At 38.7% G+C, this 25447-nt stretch overlaps 1 protein-coding gene across 1 annotated transcript; it reads left to right on the forward strand.

Annotated features, from left to right (window-relative positions):
- The first annotated feature begins 732 nt into the window (after window positions 1-732).
- Window positions 733-20583, forward strand: adgrf7 (adhesion G protein-coupled receptor F7). Its single transcript, XM_014205340.3, has 18 exons — window positions 733-1397; window positions 5434-5537; window positions 5972-6020; window positions 7794-7952; window positions 8892-9056; window positions 9319-9477; window positions 9622-9777; window positions 11334-11369; window positions 14077-14171; window positions 14476-14537; window positions 15182-15294; window positions 15659-15840; window positions 16001-16171; window positions 16346-17692; window positions 17891-17932; window positions 18036-18086; window positions 19479-19536; window positions 19653-20583. Exons 2-18 carry the CDS (start codon window positions 5436-5438, stop codon window positions 19718-19720), a joined length of 3015 nt encoding a protein of 1004 aa, XP_014060815.1. The 5' UTR covers window positions 733-1397; window positions 5434-5435; the 3' UTR covers window positions 19721-20583.
- The last annotated feature ends 4864 nt before the right edge of the window (window positions 20584-25447 follow it).

A 25447-nucleotide genomic window follows, 5' to 3' on the forward strand; every position in this document is an offset into this window, starting at 1 on the left:
TAATCCTTGAAGTAATTATCTAGTTTTTCAAAAGTATCTGTAGTCTGATTACAATAGTTTTGCTGGTAACGTAACGGATTACAGTTACCGTTTTTTTGTAATCCATTACATGTAACGGATTACATGTAATCAGTTACTCCCCAACCCTGGCCCCCTACTGGAAATGTCACCTTGATAGCCATCTCAAAAGCACACTTCATAATCAATAAATGAATCAAATGTATTTTTATAAAGGCCTTTTTACTTCAGAAGATGTCATAAAGTGCTTATACAGAAACTCAGCATAAAATCCCAAAAGAGTAAGCAATGCAGATGTAGATGCACAATGCCTAGGAAAAACTCCCTAGAAAGGCAGAAACCTAGGAAGAAACCAAGAGAGAAACCAGGCTCTGAGCATTGGCCAGTCCTCTTCTGGCTGTGGAGAGTACATGGCCAGATCTTTCTTCAAGATGTTCAAACGTTCATAGATGACGAGCAGGGTCAAATAACAATCACAGTGATTATAGAGGGTGCAACAGGTTAGCACCTCAGAAGTAAATGTAATTTGTCTTTTCATAGCCAAGCATTCAGAGGTCAAGACAGTTGTGGTGGAGAGGGAGAGGGAGATAAAAGGTCAAAACAGCAAGTTAGCACGTCCGGTGAACAGGTCAGGGTTCCATAGCAGCACATCCAATAGTATAGACTGATCCTAGCCCCGTGGCACATAGACTATTGCAACAGAGATACTGGAGACTGAGACAGGGTAGACAGGAAGATCACTTCAGTGACTCAACCCACTCAAGTTGTGTATAGCGAAAAATCTTGGCACAACGTGATGCACCCCTCCCAGGGACGACATGGGAGACAACTAGAAACCCAGTGACTCAGCTTCCAAAATAGGATCAGAGGCATAGAATCCCAGTGAAGAGAGGGGAGTCGGCCAGGCAGAGACAGCAAGGGTTGTTCGTCACTCCAGTGCCTTGTCTTTCACCTTTGCACCTAAGGGCCAGACTACACTCAATCATTGGACCTACTAAAGAGTTCAGTCTTCAGTAAAGGCTTAAAGGTTGAGACCGAGTCTGCATCTCTCACATGGATTGGCAGACCATTCAACAAAAATGTTGCTCTATAGGAGAAAGCCCTTCCTCCAGCTGTTTGCTTTGAAATTCTTGGAAGAATAAGTCCTGCGTCTTGTGACCATAATGTATGTGTAGGTATGTACTGCAGGACCAAATCAGAGAGAGAGAGTTAGGAGCAAGTCCATGTAATGCATTGTTTAGCAGGTAAACCTTGAAATCAGCCCTAGCCTTAACAGGATTCCAGTGTAGAGAGGCTAGCACTGGAATAATATGACCACATTTTTGGATTCTAATCAAGATTCTGACTCAACTATACTCTCACAGTTCAAGGACAAGGAGGTGAGTGCCTTTATTATATTTAATCAAATGTTTTGATGTGAAATGTGGAAAGGAAAAGGGAAATATCTAGTCAGTTGTACAACTGAATGCATTCAACTGAAATGTCTTTTCCGCATATAACCCAACCCTTCTGAATCAGAGTACAGTGGCAAATTGGCGAGACACAGAAACATTTTTGCCCTTCCTTGAGTAGTCAATATAGAGAGGTAAGGTAATAATTGTACTTTTCACATTTTATATTGAAATATGTAAATAATTTAAATGAGTTCATTTTTAAGTATAACCTTTCACAGGGTTCAGGTATAAATAGAAATGTAATATTTGTTCAAGGTTTAACAATGTCAATACAGAAGAGTAAATGAAGGATTCTTAGATAACATATGATGCTTGTGACACTGTCACAATTATTAAAATAAGTAATCTTTCTCATCTCTTATGTACATACAGTTCAAGTCAGAAGTTTACATACACCTTAACCAAATACATTTAAACTCAGTTTTTCACAATTCCTGACGTTTAATCCAGGTAAATTTTCCCTGTTTTAGGTCAGTTAGGATATCCACTTTATTTTAAGAATGTGAAATGTCAGAATAATAGTAGAGAGAATGATTTGTTTCAGCTTTAATTTCTTTCATCACATTCCCAGTGGGTCAGAAGTTTGCATACACTTAATTAGTATTTGGTAGCATTGCCTTTACATTTTTTAACTTGGGTCAAACATTTTGGGTAGCCTTCCACAAGCTTACCACAATAAGTTGGGTGAATTCTGGCCCATTTCTCCTGACAGAGCAGGTGTAATTGAGTCAGGTTTGTAGGCCTTCTTGCTCGAACACATTTTTTCAGTTCTGCCCACAAATTTTCTATAGGATTGAGGTCAGGGCTTTGTGATGGCCATTCCAATACCTTGACTTTGTTGTCCTTAAGCCATTTTGCCACAACTTTGGAAGTATGCTTTGGGGTCACTGTCCATTTGGAAGACCCATTTGCAGTCAGGAAGCTTTAACTTCCTGCCTGATGTCTTGAGATGTTGCTTCAATATATCCACATAATTTTCCTACCTCATGATGCCATCTATTTTGTGAAGTGCAGCAGTCCCTCCTGCATCAAAGCACCCCCACAACATGATGCTGCTACGCCCGTGATTCACGGTTGTGATGGTGTTCTTCGGCTTGCAAGCCTCCCCCTTTTTCCTCCAAACATAACGATGGTCATTATGGCCAACAGTTCTATTTTTGTTTCATCAGACCAGAGGACATTTCTCCAAAACGACGATCTTTGTCCCCATGTGCAGTTGCACAACGTAGTCTGGCTTTTTTATGGCGGTTTTGGAGCAGTGGCTTCTTCTTTGCTGGGCGGCCTTTCAGGTTATGTCGATATAGGAGTTGTTTTACTGTGGATATAGATACTTTTGTACCGGTTTCCTCCAGCATTTTTACAAGGTCTTTGCTGTTGTTCTGGGATTGTGTCACGGTTGTCGTAGGAAGGACCAGACCAAAGTGCAGCATGTGTGTCGTTCCACATTTTATTTTCACTGTGAAACTATGAAATGCGTACAAAATAAACTGACTGAACAAAAACAACAAACTGTGACTTAGAGTTAATGTTGAGCTAGCGGAACGCCTCGCCAATATCCAATGGAAGAGCGTGGCGCGAAATACAAAAACCTCAAAAATGCAATAATTTCAATTTTTCAAACATACGACTGTTTTACACCATTTTAAAGACTCTCGTTAATCTAACAACATTGTCCGATTTCAAAAAGGCTTTACAGCGAAAGCAAAACATTAGATTATGTTAGGAGAGTACATAGTCACGCAGCCATTTTCCAAGCAAGCATATATGTCACAAAAACCCAAAACACAGCTAAATGAAGCACTAACCTTTGATGATCTTCATCAGATGACACTCCTAGGACATTATGTTATACAATACATGCATGTTCAATCAAGTTCATATAAAAAAACAGCTTTTTACATTGGCGTATGATGTTCAGAAAATGTATTCCCACCGAAAACTTCCGGTGAATGTGCACATCAATTTACTAAATTACTCATCATAAATGTTGACAAAATACATAACAATTATTTTAAGAATTATAGATACAGAACTCCTTTATGCAATCGCTATGTCAGATTTTAAGATAGCTTTTCGGCGAAAGCACATTTAGCAATATTCTGAGTACATAGCTCAGCCATCAGGGCTAGCTATTTTGACACCCACCAAGTTCGGCACACTAAACTCAGAATTACTATTAGAAAAATTGTATTACCTTTGCTGACCTTCGTCAGAATGCACTCCCAGGATGGCTACTTCCACAACAAATGTTGTTTTTGTTCCAAATAATCCATAGTTATGTCTAAATACCTCCGTTTTGTTCAAGCGTTCAGGTCACTATCCAAAGGGTAACACGCGAGCGCATATCGAGACCATTTAAAAAAAAAAATCCATTACCGTACTTAGAAGCATGTCAAACGCTGTTTAAAATACATTTTTATGGTATTTTTCTCGTAAAATAGCGATAATATTCCAACCGGACAATAGTGTATTCATTCAAAGAGGAAAAGAAAAAACTCCGTGCTCACGTGAATGCGCATATCCAATCTCTTAGTCACCAGGCAGACCACTGACAAACTGAGCTCCTATACTCTGCCCAGAGACAGAAGACGCCTCAATCTGCTTTCTGAAGGCTTTAGAGAGCCAATGGAAGCCTTAGAAAGTGCTACGTAACCCCACAGATGCTGTAGTTTTGATAGAGAATCAAAAGAAGAACTACAAATTCTCAGACAGGCCACTTCCTGCTTGGATACCTCAGGTTTTTGCCTGCCATATGAGTTCTGTTATACTCACAGACACCATTCAAACAGTTTGAGAAACTTTAGAGTGTTTTCTATCCAAATCTACTAATAATATGCATATTCTCATTTCTGGAAAGGGTAGTAACCAGTTTAAATCGGGTACGTTTTTTCATCCGGCCGTGAAAATACTGCCCCCTATCCCAAACAGGTTACGTGCACGTACTCCAAATCAATCTCCCACAAACCCAGGTGGGAAAAACACCTACTTAAGTATGATCTCCAATTAGAGACAACGATGACCAGCTGCCTCTAATTGGAGATCATCCCAAACAAAACCCAACATATAAATACAAAACTAGAACATAACATAGAAAAATTAAACTAGAAAACCCCCGTTGCGCCATGACCTACTCTACCATAGAAAATAACAGCTTTCTATGGTCAGAACGTGACAGATTGATTTGCACCAAAGTACGTTAATCTCTAGGAGACAGAAAGCGTCTCGTTCCTGAGCGGTATGACGGCTGCCTGGTCTTATCATGTTTATACTTGCGTACTATTGTTTGTACAGATGAACGTGGAACCTTCAGGCGTTTGGAAATTTCTCCCAAGGATGAACCAGACTTGTGGAGGTCTACAATTTTTTTCTGAGGTCTTGGCTGATTTCTTTTGATTTTCCCATGATGTCAAGCATAGCGGCACTGAGTTTGAAGGTAGGCCTTGAAATACATCCACAGGTACACCTCCAATTGACTCAAATGATGTCAATTAGCCTAACAGAAACTTCTAAAGCCATGACATCATTTTCTGGAATTTTCCAAGCTGTTTAAAGGCACGGTCAACTTAGTGTATGTAAACTTCTGACCCACTGGAATTGTGATACAGTGAATTGGAAGTGAAATAATCTGTCTGTAAACAATTGTTGGAAAAATGACTTGTCATGCACAATGAAGATGTCCTAACTGACTTGCCAAAACTATAGTTTGTTAACAAGACGTTTGTGGAGTGGTTGAAAAATGAGTTAATGAATATTATGTAAAATAATCAAGAAAAGATCCCATAAATACCTCAGCTGTCACCATAATTGGTGCGTATTTAGTTGTGTTTTATTGTATAATGTTTTTGCAACAATGCTACCTCACAATCTGCACACCATATGGTATTCCGTTGGGTGAAAAAAATCTAAAATGTGTAATATTGATAGTATGATGTTTTGTATATCTTATGCTATATTCATACAGCTATGGCCTCACCAAAGACAGTTTGGTACTTTAGTGTCCTCTTGGTACTTTGCTGTAGTCTGGAAAAACAAGATTGCTTGGAAACTCCAAATGTAACATCAGAGGTAAGAGGCCAGTAAATAAACTTCACAAACTTCACAAATTGTTCACAAGGTGATATTTAGCAATGTCAGAGAAATATAATATTGTTTGAGCTACATATCTTTAGGTGTATCACTATTAATATAATATGTTTCAAAACAGATTTGTTTGTTCGTTCCATTGGTGCAATTACAGCAGGAATACATTATAATTACACAAACAGCACAGTTGTGTAACTGTATCCATATTGTAATAACACTGCACATCCCTGTGTATCTACCATGCTAATACATAGCTCGCAGTTGTAAATGAGAACTTGTTCGCAACTGGCCTACCTGGTTAAAAAAAAAGGTGAAATAAAAAAATATAGGGGGACTTTTCTGAGTGTAAAAACACATACTTCATTTTACGCAATGATACAAATCAATGGTTTTTTTATTAAATCTATCCTTTCCAGGAATCACCCACTGATGGATCACAAGTTCCTTCTAGAGAAAAGCTTGAGGGTGAGTCAGCTCAAACCTACATGTCTGCCCCCATAATGTGCTTTTAGACACCTTAGAAAAATGACAAAAAAAATCTTATTTTTTATGTTCACACAAATCTGAAACGAATAAAACATTATTTATCTCACTGCTCTTTGCCATTGGATTTTTCCTGTGTGTAGGATATTTGCTGCGTGCATGTTTTTATTTACAGTACCAGTCAAAAGTTTGGACACACCTACTCATTCAAGGGTTTTTCTTAATGTTTACTATTTTCTGCATTGTAGAATAATAGTGAAGACATCAAACATATGAAATAACAAATATGGAATCAAGTAGTAACCAAAAAACAAATCAATATATATTTTAGATTCCTCAACGTAGCCACCTTTGTCTTGACGACAGCTTTGCAAACTCTTGGCATTCTCTCAACCAGCTTTACCTGGAATGCTTTTCCAACAGTCTTGAAGGAGTTCCCACATATGCGGAGCACTTGTTGGCTGCTTTTCCTTCACTCTGTGGTCCAACTCATCCCAAACCAACGCAATTGGGTTGAGGTCGGGTGATTGTGGAGGCCAGGTCATCTGATGTAGCAATCCACCACTCTCCTTGGTCAAATAGCCCTTACACAGCCTGGAGGTGTGTTGGTTCATTGTCCTATTGAAAACCAAATGATAGTCCCACTAAGCGCAAACCAGATGGATGGCGTATCGCTGCAAAATGCTGTGAAAGCCATGCTGGTTACGTGAGCCTTGATTTTTAATCAATCACGACAGTGTTACCAGCAAAGCACCCCCACACCATGACACCGCCTCCTCCATACTTTACGGTGGGAAATACACATGCTGAGATCATCCGTTCACCTACTCTGCATCTCACATGGACACGATGGTTGAAACCAAAAATCAAAAATTGAGTCATCAGACCAAAGCACAGATTTCCACCGGTCTAATGACCATTGCTTGTGTTTCTTGGCCCAAGCAAGTCTCTTCTTATTGGTGTCCTTTAGTAGTGGTTTCTTTACATCAATTTGATCATGAATGCCTGATTCACACAGCCTCCTCTGAACAGTTGATGTTGAGATGTGTCTGTTGAACTCTGAAGCATTTATTTGGGCTGCAATCTGACTTGCATTTAACTCTAATGAACATATCCTCTGCAGCAGAGGTAACTCTGGGTCTTCGTTTCCTGTGGCTGTCCTCATTAGAGCCAGTTTCATCATTGCGCTTGATGGTTTTTTTGACTACACGTGAAGAAACTTTAAGTCCTTCAGATTTTCCAGATTGACTGACCTTCATGTCTTAAAGGAATGATGGACTGTCGTTTCTCTTTGTTAATTTGAGCTGTTCTTGCCATAATATGGACTTGGTCTTTTACCAAATAGGGCTGTCTTCTGTATACCAACCCTACCTTGTCACATCTGATTGGCTCAAATGCATTAAGAAGGAAAGAAATTACACAAATTAACTTAACAAGGCACACCTGTTCATTTAAATGCATTCCAGGTGACTACCTCATGAAGCTTTATGAAAGAATGCCAAGAGTTTGCAGAGGCAAAGGGTGGCTACTTTGAAAAATCTCAAATATAAAATGTTTTGGTTACTACTTGATTCCATGTGTTATTTCATATGTTTGATATCTTCACTACTTTTGTACAATGCAGAAAAGTGTAAAAACAAAGAAAACCTCTGGAATGAGTAGGTGGTTCCAAACTTTTGACTGGTACTGTATGAATATTTATTTTTATGGTGCACAAGAATTGCACCATAAAGATCTCTTGAATTGTTTTCACAGGGACAGCAACCCTCTATGAGAAAGTTGGTGTAGTTCAGTTGGACATCTATAATATTCCACTTGAAGTCATAGACTACCAAAAGTCCCATGTGAAAAATGTAACCTACCCCATCCTGATCTCCAATGAGTTATTTGTAACAGACATAAACATTACTACTGGTAAGAGTTTCCATTGTTCTTTTTCTTTTTATTTTATTTTATAAAAGGTTCAAGACCTACAAGGCTCATGTGTTAGTGTTACGAATCCCTTTGGCCCAGCAGTCTAGGGGGGATGGATACGAGACCCGTAACAAATCATGCAAATTATAATAGTGATAAAGAACAGTGAGAACCAAAAACCACAGACAACTGAAATCTACCGTCAAACTCAAAAGGTTTATTTTAAACACACGGTAAAGGGGTGTGAGAAAAGGGGCTGAGCTGGACCCAAGCAAAGAAACAATAATCAAAAACACCCCTAAGCTAGACTAGCCTATTTCCACAACAGTTAGCTAACTAACCAAAAATACAGTGGGTGGTCCACCCAGTTCTAACTAGGGTACTTAGACAAAGTATTCCTACGGGTAATGTATGCCCAATGGACAACTTGTCGTAGTACCCCCTTTTCCCACCAAACAAACAGTCAACACTTTAACAAAATATTACTCACAGGTGGGATGGACAAAGTGACATGTAGTTGCAAAACAAAATAGATCAATACAGAGATGTAGAGCTAGGAATACAGAGATGTAGAACTAGGGATAGAGCGATTGAAAGAATGAACACAAAGATTGATCTCAGAGTGAGAATGAGCTAGAGAGAGAGCAACTGACTGGGGTTTTTAAACCAAGGGAAAGGGGCTGTGATTGGTTGAGGGAAAAGGAACAGGTGTCTTCTGATTGGGGACTGATTGATGACTGATTGGGGGGGAATTGATGATGGTCACCTGTGAGGGGAGAAGGAGAGAAAATAAATACAAATACAGGATACACACTACCTGTATCCGTAACAGTTAGTAAATCGTGTATTTAAAAAACTAACCTGGACGTTGTTGGTATCAGAAGAAAACGTTGTATCTCCATGTTGAGGATGTTCAATCCACTTCCCCTCCATTCACAGAATGCTCCTCAGGCTCCACTGGATTCAGCTGCAGATGTGAGGACCAGTATAGTTGTTCATGTGATCACTGTTCCTCCTATGGGTCCTGTGATGAGATCGTTAGCGAAATATGTGGATGTCTCAAGGACTATCATTCTGAAGTAATGTTCTGTCGGCCAATCACAAGTAACTATTTGATTCTCACTTCCACTTGGTGTTTGACATTGTACCTGTTGTTGTAGTTGTATGTAATTGTTTTTTGCAACGTCTCCCAGCTGCATAGTTCTTTTTGGTGACACGTCTTTTACCTAATCCCAACTAATCTTACTGCTTGTCCAAGTGCAACTACTACAGCAGATATTCCAAGAAGTTACTCAAGTAATAGATTCCATTTACTGAAAATAATAGACATGCTTGTCATGATTTATTTAATTGTAATTTTCCATAGAGCCATCAACCATTTACGGCAGAATCATTGAAATTGAGTTGGACATGCCAAATATTTCAGCTACATTGATAGATGTACTTAGGGCCAGTGTGAATGACCTGACCTACCCTGTCCTGATCTCCAATGTGTTAAATGTAACGGACGTGAACTTCACTACTGGTAAGAGATTTCTGTTGCTGATGCTCATTTGAGTTTTAATTCCTTGTGCATTTTAAAATATATTCAAGAACTGATTCAGATATTTTCAAATAGTTGGTCTCACAGATGATGATGATGTTCAATCCACTCTCCTTTCATTCACAGCATGCTACCCAAACAGCACATGCAGATGTGAGGATCAGTATGGTTGGTCATGTGACCAGTGTCTCTCTTATGGGTCCTGTGACAACATTACTGATGACTCCTGTGGATGTATCAAAGCCATTCCTCCTTATGGACCGTTTTGTCAGCCAATCACAAGTAACTGTTTCCTTACCACCTCCACTGTGCTAGTTTAACCTCTCTGGGAATTGTGGGACGCTAGCGTCCCACCCGCGGGACACACTATTCAACAGCCAGCTAGTGAAATAGCAGGGCGCCAAATTCAAAACCACAAAAGTCTCCTAATTCAAATTTCTCAAACATACAACTATTTTACACCATTTTAAAGATGAACTTCTCGTTAATCCAACCACATTGTCCGATTTCAAAAAGGCTTTATGGCGAAAGCATAGCATTAGATTATGTTAGGACAGCTCCGAGACAAGAAAAACCACACAGCCATCTTCCAAGCAAGGAGAGGCGTCACAAAAAACAGAAAAACAGCTAAAATTAATCACTAACCTTTGATGATCTTCATCAGATGGCACTCATAGGACTTCATGTTACACAATACATGTATGTTTTGCTCGATAAAGTTCATATTTAAATCCCAAAAAAACATTTTACATTGGCGTGTAATGTTCAGAAATGTTTTGCCTCCCAAAACATGATGAGCACATCATTTTACAGAAATACTCATCATAAACGTTGATAAAATATTAAACTGTTAGTCAAAGAATTATAGATACACTTCTCCTTAATGCAACCGCTGTGTCAGATTTCAATAAAACTTTACAGCGAAAGCACACTTTGCAATATTCTGAGTACAGCGCTCAGAGACGAAATCAAACCCGCCATTTTGTGGAGTCAACAAAATTCAGAAATAATATTATAAATATTCACTTACCTTTGATGATCTTTGTCGGAATGCACTCCCAGGAATCCCAGTTCCCCAATAAATGTTCATTTGTTTCGATAAAGTCCATATATATGTCCAAATACCTCCTTTTTGTTCGCGCGTTTGGTAGTACTGTGCACTGTGCTCGCGCAGTTAAGTTCAGACGAAAAGTCAAAAAAGTTATATTACAGACGATGTATAGAATGTCAAACAATGTATAGAATCAATCTTTAGGATGTTTTTATCATAAATCTTCCATAATATTCCAACCGGACGATTCCTTTGTCTTCAAAAAAGAAAAGGAACACAGCTAACTCTCACGGGATCGTGCGCCACTGAGCTCATGTCATTTTCTCAGTCACCTGATTCCAATGGCTCTTATTCTCTCCCCATTCACAGTAGAAGCATAAAACAACGTTCTAAAGACTGTTGACATCTAGTGGAAGCCTTAGGAAGTGCAAAATGAACCCTAAGTCACTGTATACTGGATAGGGAATCACTTGAAAAACTACAAACCTCAGATTTCCACACTTCATGGTTGGATTCTTCTCAGGTTTTTGCCAGCCAAATGAGTTCTGTTATACTCACAGACATCATTCAAACAGTTTTAGAAACGTCAGAGTGTTTTCTATCCAAATCTACTGATAATATGCATATCCTACCTTCTGGGCCCGAGTAGCAGGCAGTTTAATTTGGGCACGTCATTCATCTGAATTTCCGAGTACTGCCCCCTGTCACTAAAAAGTTAATCAATGTTTATGAATTCATTCATCAATGTTTACACTCAAAGCTTACCCCTATCTCATTTACCACATAGATCTGACGGCTTGTCCAACACCATCTCCAACACCAGGTATGACACAGTTACTAATGACTATTTAATTAACAACAGTGTTATTGTACTAATTAGAGTCTTAGTAAGATCAACTTGCCATGGTGTTATCCATTGTTGTATATTTACTTGAGGCCTACAGCTGTAAGACAAAAAGCTGTGAAACAGGTAACCTCTTACATCTAGACGTTCCGCTAGCGGAACACCTGCTCCAATATCCAATGATAGGCGTGGCGCGAATTACAAATTCCTCAAAAATACAAAAACTTCAATTTTTCAAACATATGACTATTTCACAGCATTTTAAAGACAAGACTCTCCTTTATCTAACCACACTGTCCGATTTCAAAAAGGCTTTACAGCGAAAGCAAAACATTAGATTATGTCAGCAGAGTACCCAGCCAGAAATAATCAGACACCCATTTTTCAAGCTAGCATATAATGTCACAAAAACCCAGAAGACAGCTAAATGCAGCACTAACCTTTGATGATCTTCATCAGATGACACACCTAGGACATTATGTTATACAATACATGCATGTTTTGTTCAATCAAGTTCATATTTATATCAAAAAACTGCTTTTTACATTAGAATGTGACGTTCAGAACTAGCATACCCCCCGCAAACTTCCGGGGAATTTACTAACAATTTACTAAATTACTCACGATAAACGTTCACAAAAAGCATAACAATTATTTTAAGAATTATAGATACAGAACTCCTCTATGCACTCGATATGTCCGATTTTAAAATAGCTTTTTGGTGAAAGCACATTTTGCAATATTCTAAGTACATAGCCCAGCCATCACGGGCTAGCTATTTAGACACCCGGCAAGTTTAGCCTTCACCAAAATCAGATTTACTATTACAAAAGTTTGATTACCTTTTGTTGTCTTCGTCAGAATGCACTCCCAGGACTGCTACTTCAATAACAAATGTTGGTTTGGTCCAAAATAATCCATCGTTATATCCAAATAGCGGCGTTTTGTTCGTGCGTTCCAGAAACTATCCGAAATGGTAAATCAGGGTCGTGCGCATGGCGCAATTCGTGACAAAAAAATTCTAAATATTCCATTACCGTACTTCGAAGCATGTCAACTGCTGGTTAAAAACAATTGTTATGCAATTTATCTCGTAAAAAAGCGATAATATTCCGACCGGGAATCTCCTTTTCGGTAAAAAGAGGAAAAATCACAAAGACGGGGGCGGCCAGTGCACGCGCCTAAGCCCACAGTCCCTTGATCGGCCACTTGAGAAAGGCGATAATGTGTTTCAGCCTGGGGCTGGAATGACGACATTCAGGTTTTTCCCGGGCTCTGAGAGCCTATTGGAGCCGTGGGAAGTGTCACGTTACCGCAGAGATCCTTTGTAATTGAATGAGATGTCAAAGAAAGACAATAAATGGTCAGACAGGCCACTTCCTGTTAAGGAATCTCTCAGGTTTTGACCTGCCATTTGAGTTCTGTTATACTCACAGACACTATTCAAACAGTTTTAGAAACTTTGGAGTGTTTTCTATCCAAAGCCAATAATTATATGCATATTCTAGTTACTGGGCAGGAGTAGTAACCAGATTAAATCGGGTACGTTTTTTATCCAGCCGTGAAAATACTGCCCCCTAGCCATAACAGGTTAAAGAACCAGCCATCATCATAATCATCTCACATTTCTCTACGTCCACAGCTTTTCCAGCAGAGGAGGAAACAAGTACTGGTTTTACACAATAATCTATGTATTTCAAATATATGTAACAGTGTCAAAAATCCACTGACCTGTTCAGATGTGATTTTGTTTGGGATATCTTTTTTTAACCTTTATTTAACTATGCAAGTCAGTTAAGAACAAATTCTTATTTTCAATGACGGCCTAGGAACAGTGGGTTAACTGCCTTGTTCAGGGGTAGAACAACAGATTTTTACCTTGTCAGCTCGGGGATTCAATCTCGCTACCTTTCTGTTACTAGTCCAACGCTCTAACCACTAGGCTACCTAACCACTAGGCTATCTCAGAGTATTACACAATGAACAAATGATGGTTAGTGTATGGAAAGTAATTTACATCTTCAAAAATAGATTCTCTGTTGGTTAATTAAATATATTTAAAAGTCCATAACAAATAACTTGAGCACTCCAACTCCTACCGTAACAAGTAAGTTCCTTATTCCATGTAGTTACGGTACATAACTACTCTGTTAATCAAAATGGAATCATTCAATGATACACAGCAATGTCAGTAAAGTAAATACTTTTACGCATTAGTGCCAACAACAAAACAGTCCACAGCAAGTTCAACCTCTCCAACAACTCCCTCCAGTATGACATCAAGTATACAAATCTGTCATTTCATTTCATTGGTCCTACAATATTTCCTTGTTACATTGTTGAATGAAGTTGGGCATCACCAATATTCCAGTAACACCAATGTGTTAAATATAATGTTTTTCTGTTCCACTGTACCTCTGTGCCAACAGAAAAACAGTCCACAGAAAGTTCAACAACTCCAACGACACCCTCCTTAATTTTACCTATTTCCTTGGTACATGTTTGAAAGAAGTTGGACATCGCCAAAAAAACAGTTACACTAATGTCTTCATTAAATTGTTTTTCTGTTCCACTGTGCCCTAGTACCAACAACAACAAAAACTGTCAAAAGCAACCTCAGTTATACAAATGTGTAATTACAATTTTAACTTCCGCATTTTTATATTTTGTTCTGTTTTTGTTTTAGAAAACACACTGAACCTACAATTTACTATGGATATCACCTTTGACTCTAACTTCAATGATGAAAATAATGCAATGTTCAAAGATATTGATCAAACTGTGAGTATACTATATTCCCTCATCCTTATCACAATGTCCATGTGCTGTAATGTAAAGTGTCAACCTGGACTCAGGGGTAGATGTAACATAGTTAACGTAAATCGGTCTCACTCCATTTAGTATAATAGGTTACATTTCGTATGGTATGTATTAATTTGTGGATGTCCATTGTTCATTTCGCATGATATGTGACTTAGTTTGATATGTGACAAATTGCAATTTGTGCAGTATGTTCATTTCATGTCCTTTTCAATACTTTATTTTAAATCACTTTGATCAATAATCATTTCACTGTCTCACACAGATCAAAGTCATATATAAGAGAAACATGCAAGGCTTCATATCAGCAAAGTTAAATAGCTTAAAGTAAGTTTTGCCCCGGTGTTATTACCTCTATTCAAAATCTTTTACATTTTATGTTATTTCAAGCCTTAATTTCATGTGCTAGTAATTTCAATATTCAAATAGTAAATGTCACCTTAACTTTCTCAACGTTCAGTTTAATGTATAATTTCAATTCCAGGTGATTTTGAGGGATGTATGGGCCATATAATAGTTGTTGCGGAAATGTAAAGAATTGAACGTTGCTGAAATTCTAACAATTTAAACTGTGGTCCAAAATGTCCAATATAACTAATACATTTCCAGTATATGCCCCAGAGCAGTGGCGGTTCAACCTTGTATGGCTCCCTGGGCGAAACCCCGCTTTCATGATATCATTGACGTGACGTGCAAATGAGCGATAGAAAACCGATCGCGCAAAAGTCACCCATTCTAAAAAGGATTGTGCGGGCGCCCCGTGCCGCCCCCGGCAAGATACCGCCCTGGGCAGCTGCCCATGTTGCCTATACCTAAATCCGCCACTGCCCCAGAGACAAGTTTCCCCTCGAAATGAAAAGGACTTGGGGTTGATGTTATACAATGTATGCATGGGTTTCTTTTGCTAATGTACACATGCATGCTATTCTATTGTGGATATGTTTGCTGATATTTTTTTCTCACATGAATAGGAGGGGAAGTGTTATTGCAGATTTTACTGTTATGACAACAATTGTCAATAATGTGGAAATTGCAAAAGCAAAAGAGGATATTGTCTCAACACTTGGAGAAAAATATAAAATAAGTAAGTGCTTGATTAGGTTAGTATTTGGTGGATTTGGTGGACCAAGTTAGTTATTACTTGTCCTGAAATACATTCAAAAAAGTATTAAGATCAGTTTTAACTGTGGCAGCAGTACATGTCAGTTAATTGTAGATTAATTGTTCATTTTCTTGCTTTTCTGGTGTGCTTCAAAAATATTGTCACAAGAATTTCGCTTAAATTCGCCTTCATGTAATCCCATAATTCATGAAATGTAATCTACAGTTGCAATATCTATAACATTACAATTATAAATATTGTATAAAATATTGTATATTTATATATTTAAGGTATATGTGAAGTAATGTTTTCAAGTCATGATTTCACAAATCCTATTGTTCTCTAGGGTTTACCTGCTTGAATAATACGATCTTTGGCAATGGACAAGTTAATGAGATAGTTGTAGCTGAATGCAAATTGGATGAAGTGGGTCAAAAGATTGCTATTTGTCAAGAAAATGGAAGTTTTTCAGTTCTGGAGAATAACTGTGTCCTAAAAGAAATTGAACACCTGTTTTTATTGTCTCAGGTAATATGTTAACATAAAAACATTTTCACTGGATATAAAATATACTCTATATAAAAATTGTTTAGTAATGATGGTATTTCTTTGTTACAGTACTGTGTATAGCATCAATCTTCTATTCATTTGTATTTTATCTTTCCTTCATCACTTTAAATCCACACAGGCTTTAGTGGGGACTGGTCTTCCAGTCTTTCTGGAAAGACTCCGCAACAGCACTTTTAACCTCCGAGATAGAATAGTTGCATCACCTGCAACTATTTCTACTATTGTAAATATTCTAAAAAATGTTGCAAATGTGTCCCGAAGTACCCCAATAAACAAACCATTGATGAAGGTATGTTGACATCAACAGCATCACTTTAAATCATTTTTAAACACTCCATTCAAAGATATTATAATACTAATTTATTATTACACCCTTAATAGTTGAATTAGAGCACATACAGCATCATTTTTATTAGGATTTCAATAATCCTGTACTAATTCTGACTTCTATCTTGATCTTTAGAATTTCCTGGAAACGGCAGGTGTACTTACTTCTAATGCAGCAAAAGCCTCCTGGGATGTTCTAAACACCAACCTCACCAAAAATGAAAGCTCAGCCTTTCTGGGCACCGTTGAAACAATTTCCAATTTCCTTACCGATGACTTTTTTGACATAGAAACATCAAGGATTATTTTAAACAAAACCACAGTCAACAACTCAGTCAACAACTTATTCAATTTAAACTCATCTGTTCTGATAGACATACCGGCATCTGAAGCTTCCTACAGTTCAATCACCATAATAACATTTGACTCCTTGTATAATGTTTTACCTGCAAGAAAGAGCAGCAGTCTGAACAACAGGGTCAACACTATCAACGGAAAAGTAGTTCTAGTGAAGGTGAATGGCACAATCAAGAATGTGACTTTCAGTTTTGAGGTACTGAACAAGACACTGGCCAATCCTCAGTGTGTTTTCTGGAACTTTGACGGCCTTGGAGGATGGGATGGTAAAGGATGTGAACTGCAGTCTGATAAGAATGACACTGTCACCTGTCACTGTAATCATCTGACCTCCTTCTCCATTTTGATGTCGCCTTCCATTCCAGCTATGTTACGAGTCGCTTTGGATTTGATCACTTACATTGGAGTTGGCATATCAATGGGTTGCTTGGTCGTGTGTCTCATCATTGAGATGTTGGTATGGAATGCTGTGACTGGAAACAACACATCTTACATGCGTCATGTCTCTATAGTGAACATCGCCTTTTCCCTTCTGATTGCTGACATTTGGTTTATTATTGGTGCAGCAATTTCCGAAAATGAAGAAAAAGATCTACTTGCGTGTTCCACAGCAACATTTTTCATCCACTTTTTCTACCTGGCTCTGTTTTTCTGGATGCTGGTCTCAGGCCTTTTGCTGCTCTACTGGACTGTCATGGTTTTCTCTCACATGTCTAAACCAGCAATGTTGGCCATCAGTTTTTCTTTGGGCTATGGAGCTCCCCTCATCATTGCTGTCATAACTATTGCAGTGACAGCTCCAGGGAAACAATACATTAGAGGGAAGGACGGGGTTTGCTGGCTCAACTGGACAGAGTCAATGGCCCTTTGGGCTTTTGTGATCCCTGCCCTGACCATAGTGGTCATCAACCTTTTGATCCTGATTGTGGTTCTGTTCAAAATGCTGAGGAGAGGTGTGGGGGATGTTACCCAGCCAGATGAGAGAAATGCTTTGGTGGTCATCGCCAGGTGTCTGGCCATTCTGACTCCCTTCTTTGGTACTACCTGGGGACTAGGAGTAGGAACCATGACTACACCAAACAATCTAGCAATCCATATTGTGTTTGCAATCTTCAATTCACTACAGGTATTTAGCTCCGTTAAATAACACTAGTAATTAACTGTTCCTCAGTGAAATACAATTGACTTGAGAGATTATTAAAAAACTGCATGAAATTCCCCATGGCATGTTATACTAAGTTAAGATTTCAATTAATGTTTACAATTACATATATACTGTACTTTGGTGTAGTAATTCCATCCTTCACCATGTTATCATTCAAAGGGTTTGTTCATCTTGGTATTTGGAACACTTTTGGACAAAAAGGTATGTTCCAGACACACTTACTGATACCTCTCATATTATGTATTGTAATGTGCTTTGTAATGACAATTCATATATTTGATGAACTCCTTGTCTGTGCTTTCAGATCCGGGAAGCTCTGACAGGAAGGTCACAAGTGTCCTCCAACCGCACAAAGGTAAGGGCTTTTTTCAAACAACATCAATTCAAATCATAGTTTATTTGCCACGTGCGCCGAATACAACAGGTGTAGACCTTACAGTGAAGTGCTTACTTACAGGCTCTAACCAATAGTGCAAAAAAGGTGTTAGGTGAACAATAGGTCGGTAAAGAAATAAAACAACAGTAAAAAGACAGGCTATATACAGTAGCGAGGCTATAAAAGTAGCGAGGCTATATGCAGACACCGGTTAGTCAGGCTGATTGAGGTAGTATGTACATATAGATATGGTTAAAGTGACTATGCATATATGATGAACAGAGAGTAGCAGTAGCGTAAAAGAGGGGTTGGCGGGTGGTGTGTAGGACACGATCCAGATAGCCCGGTTAGCCAATGTGCGGGAGCAATGGTTGGTCGGCCCAATTGAGGTAGTATGTACATGAATGTATAGTTAAAGTGACTATGCATATATGATAAAGAGAGAGTAGCAGCAGCGTAAAAAGAGGGGTTGGGAGGGCACACAATGCAAATAGTCCGGGTAGCCATTTGATTACCTGTTCAGGAGTCTTATGGCTTGGTGGTAAAAACTGTTGAGAAGCCTTTTTGTCCTAGACTTGGCACTCCAGTACCGCTTGCCATGTGGTAGTTGAGAGAACAGTCTATGACTGGGGTGGCTGGGGTCTTTGACAATTTTTAGGGTCTTCCTCTGGTGTAGAGGTCCTGGAGGTCCTGGATGGCAGGCAGCTTAGCCCCAGTGATGTACTGGGCCTTACGCACTACCCTCTGTAGTGCCTTGCGGTCAGAGGCCGAGCAATTGCCATACCAGGCAGTGATGCAAGCAGGATACTCTCGATGTTGCAGCTGTAGAACCTTTTGATGATCTCAGGACCCATGCCAAATCTTTTAACTTTCCTGATGAGGGAATAGGCTTTTTCGTGCCCTCTTCAAGACTGTCTTGGTGTGTTTGGACCATTCTAGTTTGTTGTTGATGTGGACACCAAGGAACCTGAAGCTCTCAACCTGCTCCACTACAGCCCCGTCGATGAGAATGGGGGAGTGCTCGGTCCTCCTTTTCCTGTAGTCCACAATCATCTCCTTAGTCTTGGTTACGTTGAGGGATAGGTTGTTATTCTGGCACCACCCGGCCAGGTCTCTGACCTCCTCCCTGTAGGCTGTCTCGTCGTTGTTGGTGATCAGGCCTACCACTGTAGTGACGTGGCTGCATAATATTGTAGAATTGTTTATAATTGAATATGTTATAAATCTACATTATTTGTTGCTGGCCACAACACTATTGTCTATGCTTACTCATATGACCATTTTATTGTATTTATCACTGTGTTGAACATGTCAGGAAGTTTACTACCTTGAAGCTAGTATTGAAAGTTTTATATTATATTCTCGTTTCAGACCACAAGTGCTGCAACATCGTCAAGTGGTTTGGGATTTTTCCGGATACGGAGGAGAAGTAAGTCTATAGTATAAAGCAATACTCTTAGGCAATTGGGCAGAACTTCACATTAAATTGCCCTTCTACTACTGTATGTAGTGCCATTGTTTGACCTATTGTTTCTACTGTTCCAGACGTTTTCAACGTTTCAGCAGCTCCAACATCCAGCACTACTGGTGCATCAGAGACTTTCAACACTTAACTCTATGCAACAAATGTGATTATTATGAAATAATCTGACAATCAAAAGGCGTTGTCGCACATCATCAGCTGACGCACTAGGTTACAGTAGCTAACACCTTGAGTGTGACCTTGAAGTGACTGCCACTAAGATCTGACCCCAACTCTCAGTGACGTCATTAGCGGTTATGTCTAACACAAAGCGATTCATTCTGAACTATATGGTATTTGAACTTTTTATCGGGATTGTTGAGTATTATATTGAATAAGTTGATTATTGTTTTTTTGTGTGTGGGGGTGTTTAAATAAGAGTATTACTGTGTAAATGGATTAATCAGCTAACATGAAGAATGGAGATTGTTTCAGAAATAACACATTACATTCTCTCTTTGAATAATTCACTGTTCATTTTGTCACAATTTATATTAAGTTTAATTTACATGTAAAAGGTAATATGTTCTGTTGTCTAAGACATTGCACTTTGGATGCTAAAGAATAGTTGTTGATATCATGGTTTAAGTCATTATGTGTGTATGCAAATTCTGAGGGAGACTAAAAAGAGGGCAAAACATCCAAAAGACAACGGCTTTACATTGAGAGGAATGTAAGATAGGCCCTGCACACACTGATGTACAATGCATTTGTCACAACCATTGTGCTACAATGGAGTTTTTCTGTACCAAATTAATAACACGTGTTGAGAAGACACGGCACAGTAAAAACATTTGTGCAGACAAACTCAATTGTATCACTTAAATACAGCTCTATGACCTCACTTAATCCATGATGTATCTCAGTTTGTCTCTTCATGTTGGCTATTATCAATTGACATGTTGCATGCATGCTTTGCTTTTTTATTTAAATAAAATGGGGCAAACAGCAGTCGTTCAGCACATTATCTAATATGTTTTCGCATGATCTTGCATTATCTTAATCATAGACAATTATATCTTGACATCCCAACTGTACACGTGCCTGTAGGGATAAGGTAGTTGACACAATGATGATATAATCATTGTTTCAAGGACTGCACAATGTTAACAAAAGAGCATGCAAAGTAATGGGTCTTTCTTGGTTTCGTTTCACACAGAGCACTTAGGGTACTTTGTTTACATTCAAGAAATGGCATATATTTCTGTAAGTTTAATTATTAGTTAAAAGCTGCCTCATGCTACAGAAACAGGAGATAGGCTCCTGCACTATGGGCCATTCTGGCTTGGACAAGGCTTGCTTTTCCCAGGCTTACTTACTTACATGTTTTGTATGCATGTGTAAAAATATATATGTTTTTTGAAATGACCTCCAGAATTTCTATAGAATTACGGCACCTCATTTCAAACTTTTAAACAGCCAAATACGAATTCCCATGTCAATTCACACGACATGTCAACGCGTCCTGTCAGCCGGCAGTCAAACTGCATGACAGTGCTGCCGTTCACTCGTGAAACTAAAACTAACCTCACTGGTTAAGTTTAGGTATCAATTCCGAGTGGTTATGGTTTGGGTTAGGGTTAAAACAGACACATTTTAATGAAAAAAACAACAACAACGTGTCTAAGACTGAGATTGAACCTGCGAGGTTTGAAGCCGTAGCCCACCATTTAGCCCATCCTCAACCAAACGTTGAGCATGGGCTAAATGTGGCATGAACACAACCAATCATGATTGTTAAACAAATCACTTCAAAAAGTAAGTTACCTTTGCACGTTTGTCCAAAATAATTCCAGCACTGTGCACCCGCCAACTTTCCTTAAATTCGGAAGTGGCTGAAATTATCCAACCGGAGAAAGCATCTCAACAAGCAAAACAGCGCCCCTCTTTCTTAATATATGTAGCCCATGTATCTTATGCTGTTTGGCCAAAAAGAGTATTGCATGCCACACTCTTTTTGACCAGACAGCATCAGATAAATTGTCTACACATACTGAGACGGAGGGGTGCTGTTTCACTCGCTCGGTTGCTTTATCTGAGATTGATGAGTCTTTCTCTCAGTGCATGTCTCATCAAATAAATTATCAACATTTAAATATTTTATTTGGACAGGCAAGGTGGCACGGTAGGGCGAGCCAGGCCTCCTAAGGCCTGCCCATAACACAGGCCCTGCCTCAGCCCCACCCACCACACCTGAGCCCTGAGAATACTATAACAGGCACTTGCCTTGCCCCTAGTGGACAAGTAATTGCCATGTTAATATATAACGTAACTTTACTATTGTAAAACGCGTGGATAGCGTGTAATCCACTGGAGTTGGGGATTATATACATTTTTATTAAAAAAAATAGGACTTGTTACAAAATACTGTAGTTGCTCTTTGCATGGTGCGTTAACTTCCTAGTACAGGTAGTTCTTAGAAAGAGGCAGGTCTCCATTTCTTACAAACAATAAAAATGGCAGAAATAATGTCTGTTGATTTGCAATACTCCTACAACATTTGCATGATTGTGGCTTTGACTCAGCCTTTGTTCTGGTTTCTAAAAGTGGGAGTGGAACAACATATTAGGTGATGTTTCTTTAAAGTCTACTGTAAGCATAACTTTATGATAACCATCAGTTTAGTTAAGCAAATCTGTGAGGTCAGGACAACCTAAGGTCTACCCATAGACACTATAACCACATTGATGGATTGGCATTACAGTAAAGTAATAACTGAGACGGAAACAAAAGTTAATGCTAAAATAAGACTAAAAGTCATGTCATGAGTGAGATCAGTTAATTAGTTGAACACAATTGATTTTCATGACCAACCTGCCTTTGCATCAATTGAAGCTTGTAGAGGTATGACAGTCAATTGGTACTGTTGTGTTGTGTGTGTATCGTCTTATATTTCCCTGGGATTCTTTTTCCTGTAGGCGTATTAATATTTTTGCACCGAATTGAGTTCCAGAACTGAGTTCCTACCCAGTGAGCAAAACTCATCAAAATGATGTCATTACTACCAGATGATGACATTATGATGTCAACCCAACTGAGTTTGCATATACAGTAGCCACTGAGCACTGTATCACTATCGCGTCGCGCCGAAAAACACCATTTACTAGTGACTGTATTCATGTTACAACACTGCCTCTTGTGCCTTATTGCTTAATTGTACAATGTGGCTCTACCTCTTTTCTGATACTTTGTTGCTGCCACTAACAATTTGCATCTTCTCCGTGGTGATGATGTGTTTGCACAATGCAGCTCTAGACACAAACAGACTGTAACCAGGGGCAATAAACTAGATTCAGCCGCGGGCGATTTTTGTCAGAGCGGATGGTGGGGAGATGGAACCTAATTATAATCATTTGTACACTGCAAATAGCACAAATAGATTATATTTGAAAATAACAATCATTTCATACCTTCATTACAACGAGACAACATATTTATATTTTTTTATTTGTGGGACTACTTGGGAACAGATCTTCTAAATTCCCAAATTTCCAAAATGTGTATTTTTTGGGGGGCCAAAAACTAAAAACAATATAAACCATATATGCACTACCTTTCAAAAGTTTGGGGTCACTTAGAAATGTCCTTGTTTTTTAAATAAAAGCACATGTTGTGTCCATTAAAATAACATAAAATTGATCAGAAATACAGTGGAGACATTGTTAATGTTGTAAATGACTATTGTAGCTGGAAACGGCAGATTTTTTTATGAAATATCTACATAGGCGTACAGAGGCCCATTATCAGCAACCATCACTCCTGTGTTCCAATGGCACGTTGTGTTAACTAATCCAAGTTTATCATTTTAAAAGACTAATTGATCATTAGAAAACCCTTTTGCAATTATGTTAGCACAGCTGAAAACTGTTGTTTTGATTAAAGAAGCAATAAAACTGACCTTCTTTAGACTAGTTGAGTATCTGGAGAATCAATATTTGAGGGTGCGAATGGCCAGAAAGAAAGGCCTTTCTTCTGAAACTCGTAAGTCTATTCTTGTTCTGAGAAATGAAGGCTATTCCATGCGAGAAATTGCCAAGAAACTGAAGATCTTGTACAACGTTGTGTACTACTCCCTTCACAGAACAGCGCAAACTTGCTCTAACCAGAATAGAAAGAAGAGTGGGAACTGAGCAAGAGGACAAGTACATTAGAGTGCCTAGTTTGAGAAACAGACGCCTAACAAGTCCTCAACCAGCAGCTTCATTAGATAGTACCCGCAAAACATCAGTCTCAATGTCAACAGTGAAGAGGCGACTTCGGAATGCTGGCCTTCAAGGCAGAGTTCCTCTGTCCAGTGTCTGTGTTCTTTTGCCCATCTTAATCTTTTCTTTTTATTGGCCAGTCTGAGATATGGCTTTTTCTTTGCAACTCTTCACTGTTGGCGTTGAGACTGGTGTTTTGCGGGTACTATTTACTATTTGGTTGCTGACAATGGGCCTCTGTAAGACTATGTAGATATTCCATTTAAAAAAATCTGCCATTTCCAGCTACAATAGTCATTTACAAAATTAACAATGTCTACACTGTATTTCTGATCAATCTGATGTTATTTTAATGGACAAAAAATGTGCTTTTCTTTCAAAAACAAGGATATTTCTATGTGACCCCAAACTGTTGAACGGTAGTGTATATGAAAAACACTTGTGGGACAGTTTTTGCCTGCGAGCCGCCTGTTGGCAACACCTGCTGTAAACCCTTCATCCCACTGTTACAGGAGAACAATCTGGCCTTCAAGGAAATACTTATTCAACTCAGAATTGTATGTTGTCATACGATACAACATTTATTTATTTTATTTTTATTTACCTTTATTTAGCTTTGCAAGTCAGTTAAGCCTAGGCGTCCCGCTAGCGGAACAACTTCCTGTGAAACTGGAGGGCGCGCAGTTCAAAGAAATAATCATAAAAATTATGGATTTTAAACAGTTAGGTACATATAAGTGTCTTATATCGGTTGAAAGCTTAAATTCTTGTTAAGCTAACTGCACTGTCCGATTTACAGTAGCTATTACAGGGAAAACATGCCATGCGATTGTTTGAGGACGGCGCCCCACATCCAAATATTTTTCCACCAGCACAGGTTTCATAAATTCACAAATAGCGATTAAATATTCACTTACTTTTTGAAAATCGGCCTCTGATTTGTCATCCAAAGTGTCCCAGCTATAACATGACGTGTCGTTTTGTTAGATAAAATCCTTCTTAATATACCAAAAAGTCAGTTTAGTTGGCGCCATTGATTTGAGTAATCCACTGGTTCAACTTGCAGAAAAAGGAATCTGAAAATCTACCCCTAAACATTGTTTTAACAAGTCAAAATACGTTGCTATTTACTCCTCAGATACCCTAAAATATAATCAAACTATAATATTTCTTACGGAAAGAAATATGTTCACTAGGAAACTGATTTTAGCAGGTGCATACTGTCTTCATGGCGAGCGCAAACACGAATTTCCAAGACTGTGTCCCTGTACTAAAACTAATATTTCTTATTCGTTTTTGAGGTTACAAGCCTGAAACCTTGAACATAGACTCTGTGGAAGCCATAGGAATTGCATCCAGGGAGCTAATTCTCAGTATGCCCTTATACTTGCCATTCTAAGAGGATGTTCTCGCAAAAAAATACAATTCTGTTTGTTCTTTGGGGGATTTTCTCCTACCATATCTATTGTGTTATATTCTCCTACATTATTTTTACATTTCTACAAACTTAAACGTGTTTTCTTTCCAATGATACCAATTAAATGCATATCTTGGCTTCAGGGCCTGAGCAACAGGCAGTTTACTTTGGGAACTTCATTCAGGTGGAAAGTGAGAAA

This window comes from Salmo salar, chromosome 06 (assembly GCF_965601325.2).
Source record: "Salmo salar chromosome 06, fSalSal1, whole genome shotgun sequence".
Classification (NCBI taxonomy): domain Eukaryota; kingdom Metazoa; phylum Chordata; class Actinopteri; order Salmoniformes; family Salmonidae; genus Salmo; species Salmo salar.

What these genes read in the sequence shown, in the direction of transcription:
- adgrf7 (XM_014205340.3), top strand. Translation starts at nt 5,436, where the DNA reads ATGGCCTCACCAAAGACAGTTTGGTACTTTAGTGTCCTCTTGGTACTT. An exon ending in TTCTAGAGAAAAGCTTGAGG is followed by an intron (nt 6,021 to 7,793) that starts GTGAGTCAGCTC and finishes TTGTTTTCACAG; the next exon opens with GGACAGCAACCCTCTATGAG. An exon ending in GAACACTTTTGGACAAAAAG is followed by an intron (nt 17,933 to 18,035) that starts GTATGTTCCAGA and finishes CTGTGCTTTCAG; the next exon opens with ATCCGGGAAGCTCTGACAGG.